At 44.1% G+C, this 20,982-nt stretch overlaps 1 protein-coding gene across 2 annotated transcripts; it reads right to left on the bottom strand.

Moving 5' to 3' along the window:
- Positions 1-828: 828 nt before the first annotated feature.
- Positions 829-20,800, bottom strand: LOC149367047 (mitochondrial ribosome-associated GTPase 1). 2 transcript variants are annotated; one of them, XM_089553756.1, is made up of 10 exons: positions 20,618-20,800; positions 19,315-19,379; positions 15,574-15,765; positions 13,546-13,602; positions 11,438-11,531; positions 9,691-9,752; positions 6,659-6,755; positions 4,061-4,142; positions 2,291-2,397; positions 829-1,033 (listed from the first exon to the last, which is right to left on the bottom strand). In XM_089553756.1, exons 1-10 carry the CDS (start codon positions 20,718-20,720, stop codon positions 933-935), a joined length of 960 nt encoding a protein of 319 aa, XP_089409882.1. In that variant the 5' UTR covers positions 20,721-20,800; the 3' UTR covers positions 829-932. The 2 variants fall into 2 exon arrangements, with proteins under 2 accessions (XP_089409882.1, XP_089409888.1); XM_089553762.1 differs by lacking the exon at positions 829-1,033 and adding an exon at positions 1,050-1,235.
- Positions 20,801-20,982: the final 182 nt, after the last annotated feature.

Raw genomic sequence — 20,982 nt, 5'->3', positions numbered from 1 at the left:
GACTTGGAATTACACAACACACAGGCAGTCAGCTCGTTCGATTTTTATTTCAAGCCACAAAATTTGTATTTAAGCATTCAGTGGACTTTCCAGTAAGCGTGCCAAATTTCAATGCTCAACGCAAAAAAAAGAAAGAAAAATTTCATCTCCAAAACTCATGTGCTCCCTTGAAACACATCACAGGAGTCGATACAGAAGTGCACAACGAACGTGTGTTTCCACATAAAATCCTGTTGCGTTACTACTGTGATCATGCTAATGCTTTATTATGTTCTGTGCCTCCTGCAGAACAGAGTGATGAAATCAGGGAGATAAGAAACAAATGGACGGCACTTCATCATCAAGAGTCGCGACCGGCATCACTTCAGTGGTACACGTTGCTTCCTAGCAATATTTGTTTTCAACCAGCAGTTTAAAAGCAAGTCGCTGATAAACTGCATGAAGTAACGTGGAGGTTAACAAAGAGGGTTCAGCTTAAGTTAAGGACAACACAGCGAGCTGTAGAAAGAAAAATGATAGGTGTAACGTTAAGAGATCGGAAGCGGGCGGAGTGGGTGAGGGAACAAACGCAGGTTAATGACATCTTAGTTAAAATCAAGAGGAAGAAATGGGCTTGGACAGGGCATGTAATGTGAAGGCAGGATAACTGGTGGTCCTAAATGGTAACAGAGGGGATTCCAAGAGAAGGCAAGCGTAGCAGGGGACGGCAGAAAGTTAGGTGGGCGGATGAGATTAAGAAGTTTGTGGGGATGCGGTGGCCGCAACTGGTGAAGGCCTCTGCCCTGCAGTGGGCATAGTCAGGCTGATGATGATGAAGTATATAACAACTCCATTTTCAACATCTTTATTACTGTGCGACATTCTCACTTCGGTCCACATTCAACTAGGTTGCTGTACATCGTATCTTAGCACTGCACGAGCTGCAGTAGTCGCTAATCCGGAAGGAAGGTTAATTTGCCCAGCAGACCCTTACGAAAGCCCTGGATGAAGTTCTGCGCTGCGGCATCCTGGTTGGGAATCAGGGTCCACCCTCCTGGAACAAGCGGATTCCTCACATCATTGAGCGAGTCTATCTGGATTTTGCTGCACAGCCAACACAGCAACCGTTGCGTAGAAACCGACACGGCAAGGTTTTTGTCCACAACCGTCAGCTCAGTAAGCATCAGCGCTGCAGCATCATTGTGGTATTTCTTCCGTTCTCATCGAACTTTCTCCTAGTTTAATTTTCACCAGTTCTGTTGGAATAATTATAAATGCAAAAGCATCAGATGGATCATCGACACGAAAACCTGGCGGCATAACAAAGCTCGCATTTGGTCGAAACGGTGTGATGTCATCAAAGGCGGGAAAATGTGAAATGTTAATCACTAAGTCAGTACTATAGTACTTGCAACTGCACCAACTATGATGGAATAGAATAGAATTAGAATATAACTGAAGTAAAATTAGAATAGAACTGGAATGGAATTGCAATGCTTTCGCATTGCTTGCATCTAAGTTCGTTAAGTGCCCCCGGAAAGCTGAAATTCTGTATACATTCACAGTTTGTAAATAATGAGGAGGAAAATCAAAACTGTCACTGCGAGTGACAGAAGTGATTGTTACACACTGAGAAACGTAACTCTGCCACTTCCACTAGCTCTGAGGAGGAAGCACAACAGCATGAAGACGAGAGAGTGATCAACAACACTTCCTATGGTACTCTGCTGTCATACTGAACTTTGTTTAGATATCATTCGGAAAGTTCTGGGAGCCTTGCATGATGTTTTAGTAATGACCATTTTTAGAGGCAAACAATCAATGACACTGGACAAAGCACATGAGTGTAGCGTAGCACTGCCGATTACAGCGAAATAGACTGATCTTGTGTTACAAGAGACGACTGAACTGGAAACGGAAGACAACAGGCGAGCGTAATGTGCAAAGTTATTACTAAACTATGGCGGTGCTCGTCTTCCTGCTTACCCTCATGTGCTATATTTTTCTTCTGCTTTTTTTCTGTTCCTTGTCTACACAAGTAAAACCAAGGTGTCCGTGGGACAATATCCAGTCATCATTAAAAATAAGTATCAGTGCCCTCAAACACAGTGAGAGTTTAGTATCCCAATGGGCACCAAAACCCCCTTGGACGTCCTGTGGACGTTTAGGACGTCCGTGGGACGTCCAATACTAGTGCCCATTGGGATGTTGAATAAATCTTTAAGACATCTATTTATTATGCACGGTCACGCTTTGGCCAATGTAAAATGATGCAACGTGACATGATGAGGTTCCGTCCCTCATCACATACCTTCGCAAGAGCGCACTTTGCGGACAGCTTTCATGTTGATCGCCGTCCTGTACAGGACCAGTCGAATGTCGTCGCACGGCTCATCTAAACCGAGGTAGTCGACGTAGCTGCAACAATGTGGCACAGCATGTAATCGCAGAGCATGCATGTCAGTTGACGAGTGTAGGTGGTCAAACAGCGGGCAAATGCATGTGCCCAGTTTACTTTGCACGCGCTTTAACTAACAGAAACATGGTTCTTTTTAAATTGGGTGACTATTTCAAGTTAACAGCACTTCATGACTTCACTGCACTGAGCGATAGCCCCTAACAATAATTACAATATTTAATAAGAATAAAAGCAGCAAAAACAAGGCAGCTTGTAAGTTACCCTACCACAGCCTGTGCTTTTTTAATGGCATGTGTTTGTCTACACGTGCAGGCGTGCATAAATTCTCCTAGAAAAAAACTGCAACATGGAAGCACTTTCAGGGAAATGCGTGACAGAACAAGATGAATAAAGAGGCGAGAAGATGAAAAACTGACAATTCCAGGTATACAAAGATAAGATCTACGGCACTGTATTGATAGAACCAGTAAACAAGAACCAACAAGTCTGGGAAAGGACAAGTGTTCAAGCCTGTTGCTGCCTAGATGCATCCCACAGCACCATCCCACCTCAGAAGCCCTCGCTGTTGCTAGACAAGCACATATCTGCAGTGTACTTAGTTTTTACTGTTCTCAACTCTGGGTGCTGTCATTAGTAGAAGACGAACTACGTGGTTAAATCTGGGAAAAATATGCAGGCTCTGAGCACCCACACAGCACGCAGATGAACTGAAATGGGATTTACCCCATGATACGAACTCCTGCATTTGGGTTGTCTGGTGCCAATGCTTTCTCTAGGCCATGTGTCAAACAACGGCACTCTGAGTTAGCTGACATTTTCAGCAGCACAAGTTCTTCAGTCACCTCCGGACACAATGGTTTATGGGGTTTAACGTCCCAAAGCGACTAAGGCTATGAGAGACGCCGTAGTGGAGGGCTACGGAAATTTCGACCACCTGGGGTTCTTTAACGTGCACTGACATCGCACAGTACACGGGCCTCTAGAATTTCTCCTCCAAAGAAATTCCAGCCGCCGCGGCCGGGATCGAACCCGCGTCTTTCGGGTCAGCAGCCGAGCACCATAACCGCTGAGCCACCGCGGCGGCCGCCCCTCCGGACACAAGGATTGACTGCTCAGCACCAGTAAATAGCTGTGCGAACTGCCAGTAGCTGATTCCAGGGTGGCGGTCTGCTGTGCAGATATAGTGCACGAGACCACTGGCCTCCAAAAACCGTTCATAGTGAGCAGCTCGATTCTGAATGGGAATGGTAAAGGAGTTCCACCCCTCCATGTCGACCACATTGAAGCATGCACCGTGAGCTAATCAAGAAAGTCACGCCACTGCTTCAGCTTAACTTGCTACTTCAGCACAAAACTGTGTCGTGTGCAAGACTGCTCTGCGCAAATCTCTCTGTCCACTGTCCACATTTTTCATGCTGCGTTAACATAATCACTATCAACTCGCCCAGTTTTTTTCTGTTCTCCTAATCTTGCAATTACGCAGCAAAAAATCCGTACGTCCTGCTAAGTCGATAGCATCATGCAGGTAAGCTAATGCACAGTGCATGGTGTCACCCGTAATGTGCCCCCCCCCCCTATGCATGCTTGCAGCAAGCTGCAGTGATGCAGACCAGGTGAAGCAGCAACAACAACATGGAAGAGGCACAAGGGTGCACGGCTGACCTGTAGTTGTGCTGCTGGTTGAGCCAGAAGAGCAGGTAGTCGGCCATCAGTACGGGGCCCACCAGGTGGTCCAGCATGCAGCCTGCGTCCAGAACATCAGCGTCACATCTCCCCTGCCTCGACTTGCTGAGGTGATATGGTACAGCACAGAAATGGCACCCATGACATGAAGGAAGCAAGGATCATAGGCACAATGGCCTTTTTTCAACAATAGCTGTAGATGGGAGGAACCCCCGAACCCACCATGTGGGTATAGACGTACGCACTGGGAGGGAAGTAGAAGAGGAGAAGCTGATGAGGGAGTGGGAAACTATATAGCTTCGTTAGGATTTTTGTAGTTAAAGAAAAATTGGTCCCAGTCCAGCGTTTGAACCCAGGACCACCACTTCACCGCAGATGTCGCTCTACCAACTACATGTTCCGAGCATTCTTAGAAACCTCAAATTATTGCCCTGTGCAGCCAATTTTCATAATTTAAATTGGATTAACGTCCAGCTCCCGCCCTTTTTTTTTTAATTCCCCGCAGACGGTGGGAGGAGTCGACCAAAGCATGGAGTGCCTTTCAGGCAGTCGCATGGCGGCTTTGCTTTCACTTTTATTTTGTTTTTTAGGTTTCTGTGAATAAATACATCTAGTCAGAGACTACATAGCTGCAAATTAGGCCCATGAAAATAAAAATACTTGTGGACTCTTTGCTTTCGTCGATCAGTATGTATCACTCTGCCGATGGCAGAGCGGCAAGCCACCACGGGACTGGGTGAAAGGTTGGTCGACTCCTCCCACTGTTTGCGGAGAATTAAAAAATAAGAGTTGGGAGCTAGGACGTTTAATCGGATTTAAATTAGGGAAATCGGCCACACAGAGCAAATTCGAAGTTTCTAAGAACACTCGGAACGTGTAGATGGAGTTCCCGTGGTAAAAATACGAGTTCAGATTCCTTTTCAGTGCACCTTTAAGAAGTGAAAGCACCAGTTATACCCCACTTTCCTCCCTCTCCCTCGCCAGCCACATCAACTCTTTGGTCCACATGGTCAGTCCATGCACACCTGAATCCGACAATACATGGGACATTCTCACTAGACGGACCATGGTCCTAGGTTGTATTCACTGGTCAGTGCAAAAAAAAGAAAAAAGAGGAAGCGCATGGAGCTGTTAGTGGCAATTATTTCCAGCCCTGCAAAGCTGGGCTGTGCAGCCACACGGCTACAAAAGAAAGCCACAAAGCTTTCTTAAACTCCACAGCTGAAGAACAACTGGTCCCGGCCTGGGGATCAAACCCAGAACGACCTCTACCTACTCCATATTGGGGGCTTCCCCTAAATACACTGGACAAAGTAGCTTTACTGCACCAAGGTGTTGGTCATTGGAGTTTTTCTGGCTGGCCTACAATATATATTCAAGCACGGCCTCTCCGCTACCAATGGCAACGCCAAAAACTAAAGGGGACACATTTTATTTATTTATTTATTGGTACTATCAGCCCAAATAGGGCCTAGATAGGAGTGGTTATACGAGGGGGTACCCAAAAGAAACCGGACTTATTTTTGTTTGAACTTATTTGTTCACATTTTAAGCACAGACCTTCAATCTCTTTCAAAGTATTCCCCACTTGCAATGATACGCTTGTCGAATCTTTCATTTCATTTTTCAAAACATTGTTTAAATTCATCTTTTGTGATGCTTGACAGTGCCTCCGTCGTTTTTTTCTTCACCTCAGCAACATCAGCGAAACGCTTTCCATTCACTTATCTTTTCATTCTAGGTAACAAAGAAAGTAGCACGGGGCAAGGTCGGCAGAGTATGACGGTTGAGGAATAGGGGTCATGCCATTTTTGGTCCAAAACTGACGTAGAGACAGGGCTGGGTGAGCAGGGGCATTGCCATGATGGAAAAACCAGATCCCCGACCGCCACAAATCTGGCCGCTTCCACCGCACACTGTTGCCCAATCTTTTCAAAACATCCAAGTAGAAAGCCTGGCAAACTGTCTGACCCTGCGGAAAGAATTCTGAATGGACGACTCCTCTCACGTTGAAAAACAAATCAGCATTGTTTTGAGGTTTGATTTCACCTGACGAGCTTTCTTAAGGCGAGATGAATTTGAAGTTTTCCACTGGCATGATTGTTGCTTTGATTCAGGATTCGATTCAGGAACACTTGAGTTGTCCCCATAGCATCATCCTTGTACGACTTTCTTAATATTTCTAGAGTTTCCATTCAACTTTTTCCGAGCAAAAATCAGAATTTCACCGGCGCACGCTGTTCACGAAAATCAGCCATTGCAAAAACGACGTTCACACAAAACAGTCGTCACTCTAAAACTCTGCCTAAACTAGTCTGACCTCCTTCAACGACGGCACTCGGCTTACTGACTCTGGAATGTCCGTTCTATGCGCTCCTGGTGGCAAAACGCGGTTCCACAGAACCTTTGCCGACCAAAAAATTTAGTCCGGTTTCTTTTGGGTACCCCCTCGTATGCTACATCACACAAGAACGAAAGGAAAAAAAAAGAAAACTGCAAAACAGTGGGAACAACAAACAGTGCGAAAATACAACGATAGAACAAATGTGTGTACGCACACCACAGTTGCCGACTCACCACACAAGGCCAGCTGCAATGCCACCTGGGGGTCATTTGTTGCGGGACTCAGGATGCCGGGTGTATCCAGCAGGTACATCGAAGGATCCTCACTGATCTGCACGCCCACACAGTTCATGTCCTGATTCTGGTCCACAAGACAGTCGTACAGTCAGGTACAGTCTTCGTCAAAAGTAACCAGGCTGCACGTTTTTTTTCTTCTCAGTCGTATATTCTCTCTTTCCTCTTTAATTCCCCTCATTCCCTTCCCCAGTGCAGGGTAGCCAACCGGAATCCTTTCTGGTTAACATCCCTGCCTTTCCCTCTCTCTCTCTCTCTCAGTCGTATATTCAAGCTATTATGACAGCCCTCAAGCTCTGAATCTCTGTATGGCAAGGAGAACCGCTGTTCTCACCTTCAAGGACCTTTTTGATCTTTATGGAAGCCGTGAGGGCTCTGTTATACGAATGAGAAGCAAACCATGCAGCCTGGTTACTTTTGACAAAGACTGTATGTGCCTGTGCGGGTACAGGCATGCTTGCATGGCATTGAGCTTGCCCTGTTTTCATAAAATGTTAGTTACTCAAGCTTCAACGAATGATCAGAGCAATTGCTGCAGACAGGTTTTCGAACAATATCATCACAACACAAACAAATACCATCACCTTCTTTCAAAGAAACACAGAATGCGCATTTAATTTAGCTTGTAATAAAACTTTGTTGGCCGCCTGAGCCGAGGCTTGAGGATTAATACCTGACTCACACAGGATAATCGGAATAAAGAAACGAGCACATGCAGTATGAAAGGTGTCTGACTATCTAACGTAATGTAACCAATTAACACAGGTCTGTCTTTCAGTCCGTGTATTCTCCTGTAGTTCACACGCTCTTCAAACTAGCATCATCACCTCTTGAACAAGTCAGCTGATGAAGAAATAATCACTCCTTCGCCATTACTTCTATCAAAATTTTGCACATTGTAAATCTATATGCTTTATCCAAGCATTTAAAAGTAACAGAAAAATCGAAACAAAGTCGTAGACACCAGGGGCGTAGTCAGGGTGGGCGTTTAGGTGTCAGAACACCCCCTGAAATTTCCTGAGCGCTGCATCACCGCCTCCTCCCCTCTTTTAAGCCTTTGTTTGCCCATGCTATTAACACACCGCATTGATATATTAAAATGCAAAAACTAAATAATAAGAGTGTCAGTTTATTGACAAAAATGGTTCCTGTTCTAAAAACCAGATGACACTATCGTTGCGTCTCCGTTACAATGCTCTGAACTAAAAGAGCAGATACAGCAGTGTAAATTCCAGCAAAACGCTTGCATTTAGCATACGTAAGCGCTGGGACGTAGAGAGCTAGCAACATTCATTTGCAGGGGCTGAATTTGTTGTACAGCAGTCTTTATGCTGTAAATGTCTTCGTACTATTCCTGCATTGTTTAAAGGGACACTGGGGAGAAATTAAGCTGGCCTGTTGATAGTTCTGATTGAAAATTGAAAAATGCATTCCAACAACAAAGTCATTACTTTGACCGAAAACGAAGCTTTTATCCGCTAGAAAAGACCAGAAAATGAAATACAGGTGTTGCCATCACTGGCCAATTTTACAAGCAAACTGTGGGGCATTGGCACAGTTATTTCAATGCGAATTGATTACGCCACCATTCACTTCAAAACAGCGATTGCAGTGTCCTTTTCCAGCCATGACATCACAAGTTTGAATCGAGTTGCAAGAAAATTTCGAAATGCAACTTCCTCAGTAATACACGTCTTTTTATCCAAACAAACATCAACATCCCCAGAGAGAGGCAAAAAATCAATATTTACCATAAATAAGAAATAGATGAAACTGTCCTTTAACATAACGATCAAAGCAAACCTAAGCCATCAACTTTTTCATTTGACTGTCTCAAACACTTTTCGGTGAGGTGAAACCATGCCGACCAGTTTTGAGAGCCCAACATCCTTCTCACAAAGGCACAGCCATGATACTGGCATCCTCTGTCTGCTTTTCAGCATTTCACTTCAACCCCTGTTCACTACACTGTTGCACAGCCTTGTCAGCACAACCAGATAAGCGAGCCAGCAATGCAAGTGCCTAATTAATGCAAGCATAGGAAATGCACAGCGAAATTATAGAAAGGTCATACCACACTGCACAGGACCCAGCAACATCTTCGATTCGGAAATGAGCATCCTGTGTACACCTTGTGACCAACATTTCTCAGCACACGTCAATTGCATCATTCATGGTTGCCATGTGGTATACATGGGACACGTGTTTTCACATAAAAGGTGTTGGAAGTCAGAGCTGCATGAGGACATTTGCTTTTGCATGTGCACATGTGTGTCCTTTTCGCAACCGCCCTGTGTGTTCTGCACGAAAGCCCAAATGTCTACACCATTGTAGTGAGCACTGACAGTCTGACAGTGTGGAACAATCAGCGCCAACATTTCCAAAACTCGGACGTCCCATCTGAACCTCTTCCACAGAACCAAAATTGCCTGCATTCCTTGCCTTGGTTGGACTCAAAAGATTGGACTTAGCAAGCCTGACAACAGGAGCGTAACACAGCACAGCCAAAAAAAATGAAAAATCCAGCCCACTTAGAGCAGTGACTCCCTATGGGCTCCATCAAAACCCTCATCTACACAGTGACTGAAAAAAAATACTTTGGCTTGGCAATATAGAGTTTCAACACACAAGCTATATTTTCTGTGAAAGGAGGAACTTTCACAGGCTGAGTACAAGGACATGCACATCACATTCAGTGAAAATCTCAAGCGGTGCTCTCATTCCACACAAACTAAACACTGTCCATGGTCTGCTGTAGTCAACTTCGCCAGGTGTGGATTGTGCGTATTTTCCTCTTCTTCGAAAGAAAGCCTTCAGTTCACAAACCCCAACCCACATCATGCTATGTCTCCTTCTATGTCTTTGGTTGTTTACTGCGCTACATAAAGCGACAGATGTATGCCGACTAGCCCCAATACAAGCGTTTATTAGCCACCGGTAAAGCAGGACGGCCTATGCTAGTCGACCCTCACCTTGATACGCTCAAGGACGGACATGGTGACACCTGCCTTGGCACCAACGCGCGTGGCCTGCCCTGCGAGGACACAAAAGAGAGGACGGTGCGCACCACATCAGGTACAGAGCAAGAAGCCAACCTGAGCCAGTGACCAAGAAAAAAATGACACTTCCTGCTTGAGAGAACTCACATATGCTGAAAAGCAAGAAAAAGTCCACGCGCCAAAATGAGAAAGGTTCGGTGCTGCCTGCAAAGCTCATCCTTCGTTCACTGCATTATTGCCCACAACCTTGTACTTTTGCACAATACCAAGGCTGGAAGCAATGCAGCTGGGAACATGCTGGATGACTATAATCTACACTCTGCTCAATAAACAGCCTAGGCTCTGAGGACTTGAAACAGGAGCACCCCCTAGAGTATGATACAACTTAAAAAAAAAAACAGCAGTTGCTAACACTGGGCCACGGTCCACGGCGTCCTGTATTGCTCTGCTGGCTAATCGTAACCATAAATAAGATCAGCTTTTTAATGTTTGACTATATTAAATAAGCGACGTATCAAAACTCTACAGCTTATTTTTTTTTTGTTGCGCTAAGCTTCTTGTTTAGGTAACAGGAAAAGTTTTAATAACGGACTACTTTTTCGTCGTGGAGGAATCCTGTGCAGCGGTCGCAAATGTGGGCGGAGCTTTACTGCAGACTTAAGTTGTATCCGACTATAGTATAGAGGATATGGAAGCTCGTCGTGCTTATGCAAGAAAATGGCCAACTCCAGCTGTATGTAGACTGGCTTATTAATGTAACACTGCAAGTGGGTACTCATGGTGAAATCTTGATAATAGTTGCTTACCCATTTGTTTTTTGCCAGTGAAGCAACGAACATAACCAGTGCCCTCAGCTTTTGTTCAAGTTATTTGGGCAACATTGCAGACATCTTGAAGCTTGGTACAGGGACACCCAAGCACATACTCCAAGTACGCCCTGCCGCGTTGGCTGAGTGGTTACAGCGCTCGGCTACTGGCCCGAAAGACGCGGGTTCGATCCTGGCCGTGGCGGCCGAATTTTTATGGAGGCGAAATTCTAGAGGCCCGTGTACTGTGCGATGTCGGTGCACGTTAAAGAACCCCAGGTGGTCGAAATTTCCGGAGCCCTCCACTACGGCATCTCTCATAGCTTGAGTTGCTTTGGGACGATAAACCCCCCATAAAGCAAACCAAACTAAACATACTCCCAGTACAATTCACATGCATCTCATGCCCCTCCTCTCTTTAGCCTTATTATGATTCTTTAGTTCCTGCTTTCCACAGTCCCCAACACAGAATAACGCAGACTGCCCCAGGCCCATATGTCTGGCTTTCCTCTGGTTAATTTATTCTCTCTCTCTCTTGAAGACACCATAAGACACTGTACCATAAGCACCGTAAATGACACTGCATTTGAAACACAAAGGGGCTAAACCCATGAGACAAAGGACGGCACAATGGGGATGCATGAAGTAGGAAACAATGGCAGTTCATTACATTGTACAGTGCTTGAAATGCATAGACGCATATACCTCTTGGTCGATAGACTAGTCGACCACAGCCAAAGCAAGTCAAAGCCATAGCCATAGTCATCAAAGCATAGTCAAAGTTGACAGATAGCCAAAGCAAGGAGTCCTTAAGTTTAAGTAGGAGGTCCGATTATCACAACTGCGCACGATTACAAGTGCACCACTGCCAAAATCTCTGTCTTACAGAAAAAGAGACACTGCAGGAAACTCACCTCCCTTGCCAAGGTGCATCTTTCGGAGGGCGTTGATGAGGGAAGACTTGCCCACGTTCGGGATGCCTATCACCATGATGTTGTAGTCATACTCCTGCACACCGCAGGGGAACAGTGCGATTTAACATCCTAAAGCGGGAATTGCATGTAGGCTATGGGAAGCACCGCAGTAGAGGGCTCTGGATTAATTTCTACCACCTGTCCTGAGATCACACATCACAAGGGTATTGTTTGGATTTCACCTCCATCGAAATAGGGCTGCTGTGACTGAGATTCAAACATGAGTTGGGATCTGATCCTGTGACCTTGATTTCAGAAGTCAAATGCCATAGTGCCGTATCTGAACAATGTCAGTGAATCAACTAAGAATGCCTCTGCCGCCACACAGTCATTTGTTCTGTTCAAGCAAAGTAATGCTACTACTGGCTGGCATCTGTGCATAGCTCAGCTACAAGTTTACTCACGTTAACTTGGCGATGCGCTTCCCTCTTCCATCCTAGGTACACACATTTACTCTGTGAACCAGTAAACACCTTCTGCTGAAAATTATACTTCATAATGCAATGCTGATGTCACACCGAGAATGATGGAAAGAGATTCGGGCCCGTTGGTTTGACCAACATACTGCAGGTGCAGATGAAATCCCAGCGATGTTATTACTGGTTGACTTCAATGTGGTGACAGTACTCCCGAATACATTCACTAATATTTTGAGCAACTGTTCGTCGTATAGCATTCCGTGTGGCGCCATATTTCCCTCTGTATAGAGCTTACATGCTTCAGTCAAGTTGGAAGCTAGCTTGCAACAGGGGTTCGGACCTATGACTTGTGCACCTTCAATTGCATGCTTTCTGAGACAATATTTTCTCTTAAGGTGCAGTTGAGGTGTCCACCAAGGTGTGAGATGTTATATTGGAGGCTATAGCTTGCAACAGGGGTTCAGACCTATGACATGTGCACCTTCAATTGCATGCTTTCTGAGACAATATTTTCTCTTAAGGTGTGGTTGAGGAGTCCACCAAGGTGTGAAATGTTATATTGGAGGCTAGCTTGCAACAGGGGTTCAGACCAATGGCATATGCACCTTCAGTTGCATGCTTTCTGAGACAATATTTTCTCTTAAGGTGCGGTCAAGATGTTGAAATATGAAGTTGGAGGCTAGCTTTCCACAGGCATTTGGACTGATGAAATATGCACCTGGAGTTGCATGCTTGGTGCCCGCACCTAGATGTCAAGATCTGAGAGCTACTGCGCCCTTTCCTTTCCTCAGAAACCTGTCCTTTCCTCAAAACGCATGGTTTCACAATCCTCCACATAAGCAGACCTAAGTGGCCTTACAATTTTTCATTCATGTGACATCAACTGCGAGGTGAGCCCATGCGGGCAACCATGGCACGAAACAAGATGGCGGTTGCATCACATCGCGGTCATACCAGCAAGACAATCCTTTTGTCCAACAAATTTGATAATGACTTTCACCCCCAAGTCATGGCAGAGAGAAGTGGGGTATACTGCAGCCTCCCAACCTCCCTTTGTTCAGCATCTTTTGTGCCTGCGAGTCCCTCAGTTGGTGCTTTTAGTGTCAAACCTGGCAACAGTGTGGTGGCTGGGGGAGTACAGGATTACCATGCAGGAGCCACGTGACAAACCAAATCTGATTGAGAATAGGGTCTACAGTGCTCTCATGTAGGGATGCTTTGGTGACACTGTCACAAATAAATGCATAAACATACGAAAAAAATTGTTTCCTCTATGTAGAGTGCAGAGAAGTTTAAGGTTTCAGCATGCTTTGCATAACTGCATAATCATCCAGCATAACCATTGGCATACTAATGCGTCTATCTGAGATCAACACCCGAGCACCCAGTAACACTAAGAACCAGCCCTAGGGATTTTCTTTTCAGAGTGCTGTGCTCTGTGAACAGCCTGGCACACTCGTTTTCACCTCCAATCTTTTTTTTTTTTAGGACACTGCCATAATCTCTTGCAATTAACACGAACGTCCTGAAAACTCCTCACGAGGGGGGGGTCAGGTTGTACTTGTCATTGCCATACCTCCAAATGCTGGCAACAAAGTTTATGAAAAATGATACACATCCGGCACTTACCTCTAGCCGGTTGTAGCGTTGTGAATGGCGAATCAGGTCCGCAACCAGGGGGACAATCTGAAAAGGAAGTTTTCACAGATGAGAAACATTCGAGTCTAATGGGGAGCTAGCGTTTTCATCTGCAGCAAGTGCAAGGAAGTTGACTGTGTGAACTGCAGCAGCTACGTACCGGTTTGGTCAAGTACTGCACACAGCACGCGAAGATCCCCAGCTTACTCCCTCATGTATAGGACGGTGGCTCTAAATTCAGCAAAAGCTGACTTAACTTATTCTCGTCGTTTCTCATCACAGCCTGCATGTCATGGAAAAGTGACAGCTAATGGTGCCATTTCTTATCATTGCGATCACCAGTATTACTGCCAATATTAAGGCAAAAGCCTTTAATGGCTCTTCGTTGTCCGTCAGCCCACGGAAACTGTCACACTATAGCTGTAAATCATCCTGATGACATAATCAGTGCTGCAATGTGCAGTAAAACATAATAAAATGGAAAAATAAAAATGAAACAAAATACAACATAAAATAAATAAAATATAATAAAAATTCATAAAACAAAAATAAAAATTAACAAAATCTAATGACATCATCATATGGCGTAGTGTGCCATAACCGGAAATGTGCTCCACATACGTGTGATGTCACCTATGACGTCATCACCACAGTAACAGGGGCAGCAAAATAGGTGGAAGTGGCTTTCGCCTCATCGCACTTTAGCAAGAACAAAGTGCCAGAAAAATTTTTGCCACAAGTTTTCGACATCTTAGTTTTTCAACGAGTGTTGCTCCTTGGCTGCTGCAAGTGCACACATCAGCGTTATTTCCAGCTAAGCTTCACAGGCTGGGTTATCCAGTCTTGTGTCTCTGTGCAGCAGCCATCTCGTCTGCAAACAATCATGATTGCACTTGTGCAATTCCATGATGCTCAGGAATGCTTTTCTTTATTCTTGACTCAAAAACTACCCAAGAGGGTTACAAGAGTGGGAAAAAAACAAAAACATCCTAATTAACACAGCACGTCTCTGTATTAGTAAGTCACTGCACTATTTTACAGACAAAGGAGTTTGCATAAATGTAAATCCTGGCATGGTACTTGTGTATATTAAAACTGTGGTCTATGAATCCAGAAACATAGTGAGGCTATTTCACATCCCTAATGCTGGTTTCACTTTGAAATATTGAATATACAACCTTAGCCATTATTTCAATTCCCTCTTTTTCTAAGACACATGCTGTGGGACAGGGAAGTTCTCGATAGTGCAAGTTTGTTATCCAGAAAGTTTTGGCTTATGTTTAAACACAATGCAGCTGTGAGCAGCCAATAAATCCAATCCCAACAACTGCTAAATGTGCACACGAGTGTCGTTGCCACCAAGCTTTCTTTTTCCACCACAAGTTCGCCCAATAAATCGTGCACTTTCCGATACGTTTAGGCCTGCCTGTTGGTCTGCTTTTCTACACCATTCTTCTCTGTGTCACTAACACATAACAACATTACTTGGTCCATTGAGACAGATTTAGTCTCAGATACAAGCAGCACTGCATTTTCCTCTTTTTTTTTGTTTGCTTCACTAATAGGCATGCTTTTAATATGCAGCTAGCATGTCTCTATTTCAATCTGAATAACAGCCACACTGAATGGCTAGAGAACTTGCAAGTCCCGGCAAGTTACGCCCCATGGTTGCATCATACTACGCCAATGGCACCGGTGGCACTGCTAATAGAAGAGAAAGAAAATTAAGACGCTGTATGGCTATATAGCATCCTTATATATATATATAGCATCCTATATAGCAACCTTTGCCTCCCGATTCTTGGCCAATCCCCCAGTGTGGGTATGTGCCATCTTTTCAAAGGCTAACAACAACAACAGCAAAACACAAAGCGTGCCTCCAACTATCCTCAGGCTCAGATGAGATCAAGAAAGCTGTGAAGTTAGTCCTGTCGCACTTTCCACCTAGCTCCTGCTTCTGCTAAAATGCTGCAAGTGAGAGACTCTGCGCAGCTTTGGCTGCAGGGATGCTGCACCAACCTTGTCAACATTCTTCGACGGCTCTGTGCTGCGGATGTAGAGTGCGTGTTGTGTGCCCTCGTTGCGCAGCCGTTGCAGCACGGTGTCCTTGGCGTCGGGGTCGGCAAGGTCGGCCTTGTTCAGCAGCAGCACGTGTGGCTTAATGGCCGCTAACATGGATATAAAGTGCGGGTTACGCCCGCTCAGTGGAACCTGGTGTCGAGAGTGGTCAAGGTGAGAGCACTGCTTCCAAGCCAGGAAAGTACAAAGGTGAAGTACTAAAAGATGGCATGGGGAGCACAAAATAACAATACATGCGCTGCTTGCAACTTTTTATTTTAAAAAAATACGAGTCATCAGATAGATGTGAAGGGAAAGTCAAAGAATTGGCCATGCATGAAAAGAATGCTGGTATGCGAAGAATGTTACACGTGGCAAAAAACATTCCCAAGAGAGAGACTCTTTAATGAAGAGCAGAGAATTTAGTCGGCGTTTAAAAATCGCTGGCATGCTACTCTGCGTAGGGAGGGGAATTTGGGAGATAAAGACAGAAGGAGAGCAGAGTGGAAGAGGTAAAAAAAAACGAAGATAAAATGCGGTCATGAAATGGGTACTAAGGATGCAATGGCGAGTAATGATGTAACCTATGGAGTGATGGAGTGCACAGTCCGTCAAATGGGCTGACGAAGTTCATTGCATGAAGAATGCATGAAGGTGACGTGCAAGTGAATTTAAAGCTTATCGAAAGTGCGTTGTTAGATCTGTTAGGAAATTTTTGATGCCATATATGTAACTTCCATCGCAAAGAGGCATTCTTCATGATCATGTCCATGCCTTTGCCCCTCCATTCATAGCTGTATGATCACCTAAATCTCTTAGTCATAAAAAGTTGAAAGTGTCGCACATCCTATAGTTGCATTTTTGGTATCTGTGTGTACGTGTACCGCTGACAGCATTCTTAAAGGGGTCATGACATGGTCTAGTACCACCAAATCGTGCTCTTACGTTGAAGCTACTAGCCACGACTTTATTATACATACTTAAAAAAGAAGAAGAGCTCTATGCGCGCATTCGAACTAGAAATTGTAATTTTAAGTTATTGGCTCTAAGCCCTTCAACCAGCAGCGATGGCCATTTTGAAGCAGTCTGAGTGACATTATAGATTGGCAGCGTTATCTACTATAAAGTGAGTGCGGGCACACGACCGGCGTGGCACATTGTGGAGTAAAGTCGCCGAGACCGGGTAGAAGTGACATAGAAAAGGAAAGGACACAGGCCTTTGTTACCTTTGTCCCTCTCAAACTTCCCCCTTCACCCCAGTCGCACCCCAAGTTTAAACAATGAACAACTCATCCCTTACGCTCACTATTCATAGTTCAGTCAGTTTGATTGTTAAGTCGCAAGCATGCATATGACTGTCAGTTTATGTCATCACGAACCACAAGCGTGCCAGTGTTGCCCTACTTCCACACGGTTCAGGAGAATTTTTAAAAATTCAAATACAAATTATTCGCTGCACCAAATAAGCTAATATTTTGTCCAGTTGTTCCGAAATGGAGATCGCACGTCATGCAATAAACAACAGCTTGAGTCTGAAAAATGGTGTCATGGCCCCTTTAACATGAATGCTCGAATGCGCGTCCTGCGCTGACATTAGAGCCGCTGAGCTCTGGGTCCGAGACCATGCTGCAGGGTGTGTTCGCAGCGGTTGGTGACAGTTGGCGCCCAGCTTCCACCCTGACATTGTTTCAGACCCAGCGGTCAGCGCCCAACAGCGCTAATGTCCGTAGAAGACATGCACTCGAGTGTTCGTGTTAAGCATGCTGCAGGAACTACAGCCTATTGGTGGTTCATTTTCTCCCAACTGGAGCCCGGGCTGTATTTGCAGAAATGACAGATTCTGTCACACTAGAGCAACTGAGTGCCTGCTGGTTCAAAATTACTGGACTAGTTACTGCCAAGATACTATGATAATAGTATGACTAGGCTAACAACTGAATCCCTGCATCAAAACAAGGATGAATACATAAAGATTTAATATTTCACACCTCCCAAATCGTACAATGTTTTCGTATGGCTCCATGTTGTATACAATTTACATGCAGTAGCTGCTGATCCGTCGTTTGATGTAATTCTTAAGTGCAGCAGTGAGTTAAATCAATGTATCAGCACTGATATTACAGTTTTTCCATGCCTAACATGACCTAAAGTTCAAATGCACATCACAGCCATCGTTTGGTTGATGAAACGAAAACCGGAACACCATGAGAGAAGAAAGTCAATTACATATAAATTATTTAGTGGTGATAGGTAAATACCAAGCGGTGATCCATGTATTCTAATGTCTAACGCATCATTTGAAAGAAGAAAACACACTATAAAATTAGGTGCCTAAAGTCCTTTAACAGATGAACATGTGGTAATAATTACGTGCAACATTTTGCAATGGCAAGAGAACAACGCTGCAAAGTGACAGGAATTGTGCAGTGGATATTTAGTTACACAAGTTGCATGCGACATGGAACCGTACAAAAACACTGTACGATTTGGAAGCTGTGAAATATTCAAGTCATCATGTATTCATCATACCTTACATGATGTGCTGATTCATGATAGACACTAATGGAACATGCCTATTGAGTTACATACGTAATGTCACCATCTTGATCCTAGTCCAATAAAGCGCTTGTCTAATCATGGCCGCAATCAAAGCCCTGACTAAAAAGTCAACACCAATTTTTGGGTAGACTGCCTCACACCTCTTACTATCCTATGCCACATGATCACAAATAACAGTTAATGTTCCCTGCTATCTTGCTAACTTGACAGATATCTTTCACAGATGCTTGCATTTAAGTTTAGACATAACAGTGCTTGATTAATTCACTTGTGGCAAATCAGATCTGGCACTACCTGCAAGTAAACACAGTATGACTGCTCTTTCTTGCTTTTTTTTTAGCTGCTTTCTCTGGCCCTTTATGTCATATAGGGTACAAGAAAACATGTTTGATAATTATTGTCGTTGCACATGTCATTGACAGCATACCACATGTTCTGACCTATAAACTGCCAAACATAATCTCTCCAGTTACTCCTCATGAGGGAACTACATCTTAACTGAGAATATCCCAAAGACCTTGTTGGCATTTGCTGGCAGTTACTGCTCCCTGCTATCTTGCCAACTAGAGAGATATCTGTCACAGATGCTTGCATTTAGTTTAGAACAAGTAGTGCTTGAGTAATTCACTTGTGGCAAATCAGATCTGGCACCAGCACAGTATGGCTGTGCTTTATTGCATTTTTTAGCTGCTTTTTCTGGCACTTTATACCATAACAGGTTCAAGAAAACGTGTTTGATAATTATTGTTGTTGCACACGTCACTACTGTGTTTGTTCTCAAACTATCAATTGAATTTATAAGCACTGCAATGGTGAAAGGTGCTGCTCTAGACCTCTGTTACACGGGCACGGTTAACCGCGGTTAAGGCAACCGTGGTTAAACGGTTACTGTCACAAACCACAGTTCGTGTTAACTGTGGTTAAGTTCATAACCCCAGTTAAGTCAGCCGTGTAACAATGGTATAATTGTATTTTCCAACTGGAGTGGGCAAGTCTGAGATGCTTTAAGCATTCACTTTGGTGCCTGGCAATGTCTGTGCAGTTAAAGAAAGCCCTGACTATATGCTTCATCCTGCCAGATTCTTAGCATGAAAAGTGTCTTTGCCATTGCCTATATACAGCACGCAGCACAGCAAAGGATACACGAGCATCGTGGAGCTCGAGAATGCAATCCACAGACTTCAGCTTGCGCTGCATGTCTTTCATTCCTGCAAGCAAGGAATTAAAAGCACAACACAGGTAGATGACTACTTGCGGTAAAAGAAATATTCAAGGAAACTAATCCATTCGACATTAGGCAATAGTATGTTATATGTCATTTTAATGCTCTTTGAAGCATTTTCTATGCAATGCAAAAGGAAAAGGAGGGTCTCTCTAAAAACTGATCATTTTCTTGACCCAAATTATCTGGCAGTGAGGTACTATAAATACCAGTATCACTTGCTACAGTAGTAGAAATGTGTGGTTTCTTTTCACTAGAATTTATACTCCTTTGGAAAAAGTAACAAAACCTAATGCAAAATGTTCAATGAAGTATATGTTGTGATTTTTTACATGTTGTGCACGTCGAAATACAACGCATTATATTTTTCTATACCTGTTTTATTTTTATGTCAAAGGCCCTTCATGCGAGACATAACTATAACGCCACAAATGTAGGAAAACTTTCTTAATGCTTGCAATAATTGAAACCATACATAGATAAAGGAATGATCGTCTTAAATTTAAATTTAAAACTTAAATTTCTGTTGACACTGTTTAAATTTAAAACGATAACAGAAATTCAAACAGCTCAGATGAAAATGAGGAGTCGACAGACTTTCGTCAGGGGTACCCAAATTCTGGAAAAGCGTCCAGCTGGAAAAATGCTTGTTCAGCTGGAGTGATTCCACTGGAGATTCCAGTTTGAACTAGCTCCAGCTGGAAATTTTTCCGGCTAAGCAAAAACCATTAGCTACAGCCGGTTTCTGGCTGAATAACCCAACTGGAAATGGAATTTCCCGCCTGGAAAAGGATATCATTCCCGCATGATTTCTAGTTCAATAATCCAGCTAATAGGAACTTTGTTTCATCTGAGAGTCGACAACACAAGACACGCAGGGCACCAAAATAAAAACTAGTAATCGTGATATCTAGCAGGACAATGTACGCATGAACGCGTAATTGACACATACGAGAAGATGTCACACATTGTATGATATGCTTTTTATAGTTGATGAAATGCAGTACCTTTCTGCAAAAGAGCCAGAAAAGCACAACAATGAATTTCCGCATATTTGTACCAGGCTTTCGCGAATCAAAGCGAGCATCCTCTCAGCCGCCAGACTTTATCCGCTCTGTATGACGGCCTCAATTGCTTTATGATCAGCACGCTATGATGCCATGACGCGGACATGCTTCGCCATTGCAATTTTCGAAATCCCGGTAACGGGCACAAATACGTTACCTGTGTACATGTGTGAGGGAAACCATTTTGTTATGCTTTTCGGGACCACGTTGAATTTCTGCCGAAAAGTAGTCGTGAGGGCCTTAATCGGTGCGCTGGTCATGTTTACCCATTAGCGAAAACAGCGTGTAGCCAAACTGTAGCAGACCGCACTGCTTTGGATGCAGCTGGCTCAATGCCGAACCCGAGCTGGCCCGCACGCTGGCAGGCAGCGGTTTATATATAAAAAAACAATGTTTCAAATGGTTTCAAAGTTCATTCATTATTAGTAATATTTTGCTAAAACTACCAAAATTACGCGTTTATGAAGCGTTTTATTTTAGCTGAATTGAAAAGCTGTAATTTGAGAAGCGCGAGAACGCCGC

This window comes from Amblyomma mixtum, chromosome 1, assembly GCF_055824585.1.
Source record: "Amblyomma mixtum isolate Tamu chromosome 1, ASM5582458v1, whole genome shotgun sequence".
In the NCBI taxonomy this organism is placed as follows: Eukaryota; Metazoa; Arthropoda; class Arachnida; order Ixodida; family Ixodidae; genus Amblyomma; species Amblyomma mixtum.
This window is presented reverse-complemented; position numbering and strand designations above follow the sequence as displayed.

Bases quoted from the DNA above. Each gene is read 5' to 3' on its own strand.
- LOC149367047 (XM_089553756.1), bottom strand. From the start codon at position 20,720: ATGACCAGCGCACCGATTAAGGCCCTCACGACTACTTTTCGGCAGAAA. The intron at 19,380-20,617 runs GTAACGTATTTG...CCTTGCTTGCAG, and splicing joins TCCCTCACACATGTACACAG to GAATGAAAGACATGCAGCGC. The intron at 13,603-15,573 runs GTTGGTGCAGCA...CTTCCTTTTCAG, and splicing joins CGTCGAAGAATGTTGACAAG to ATTGTCCCCCTGGTTGCGGA.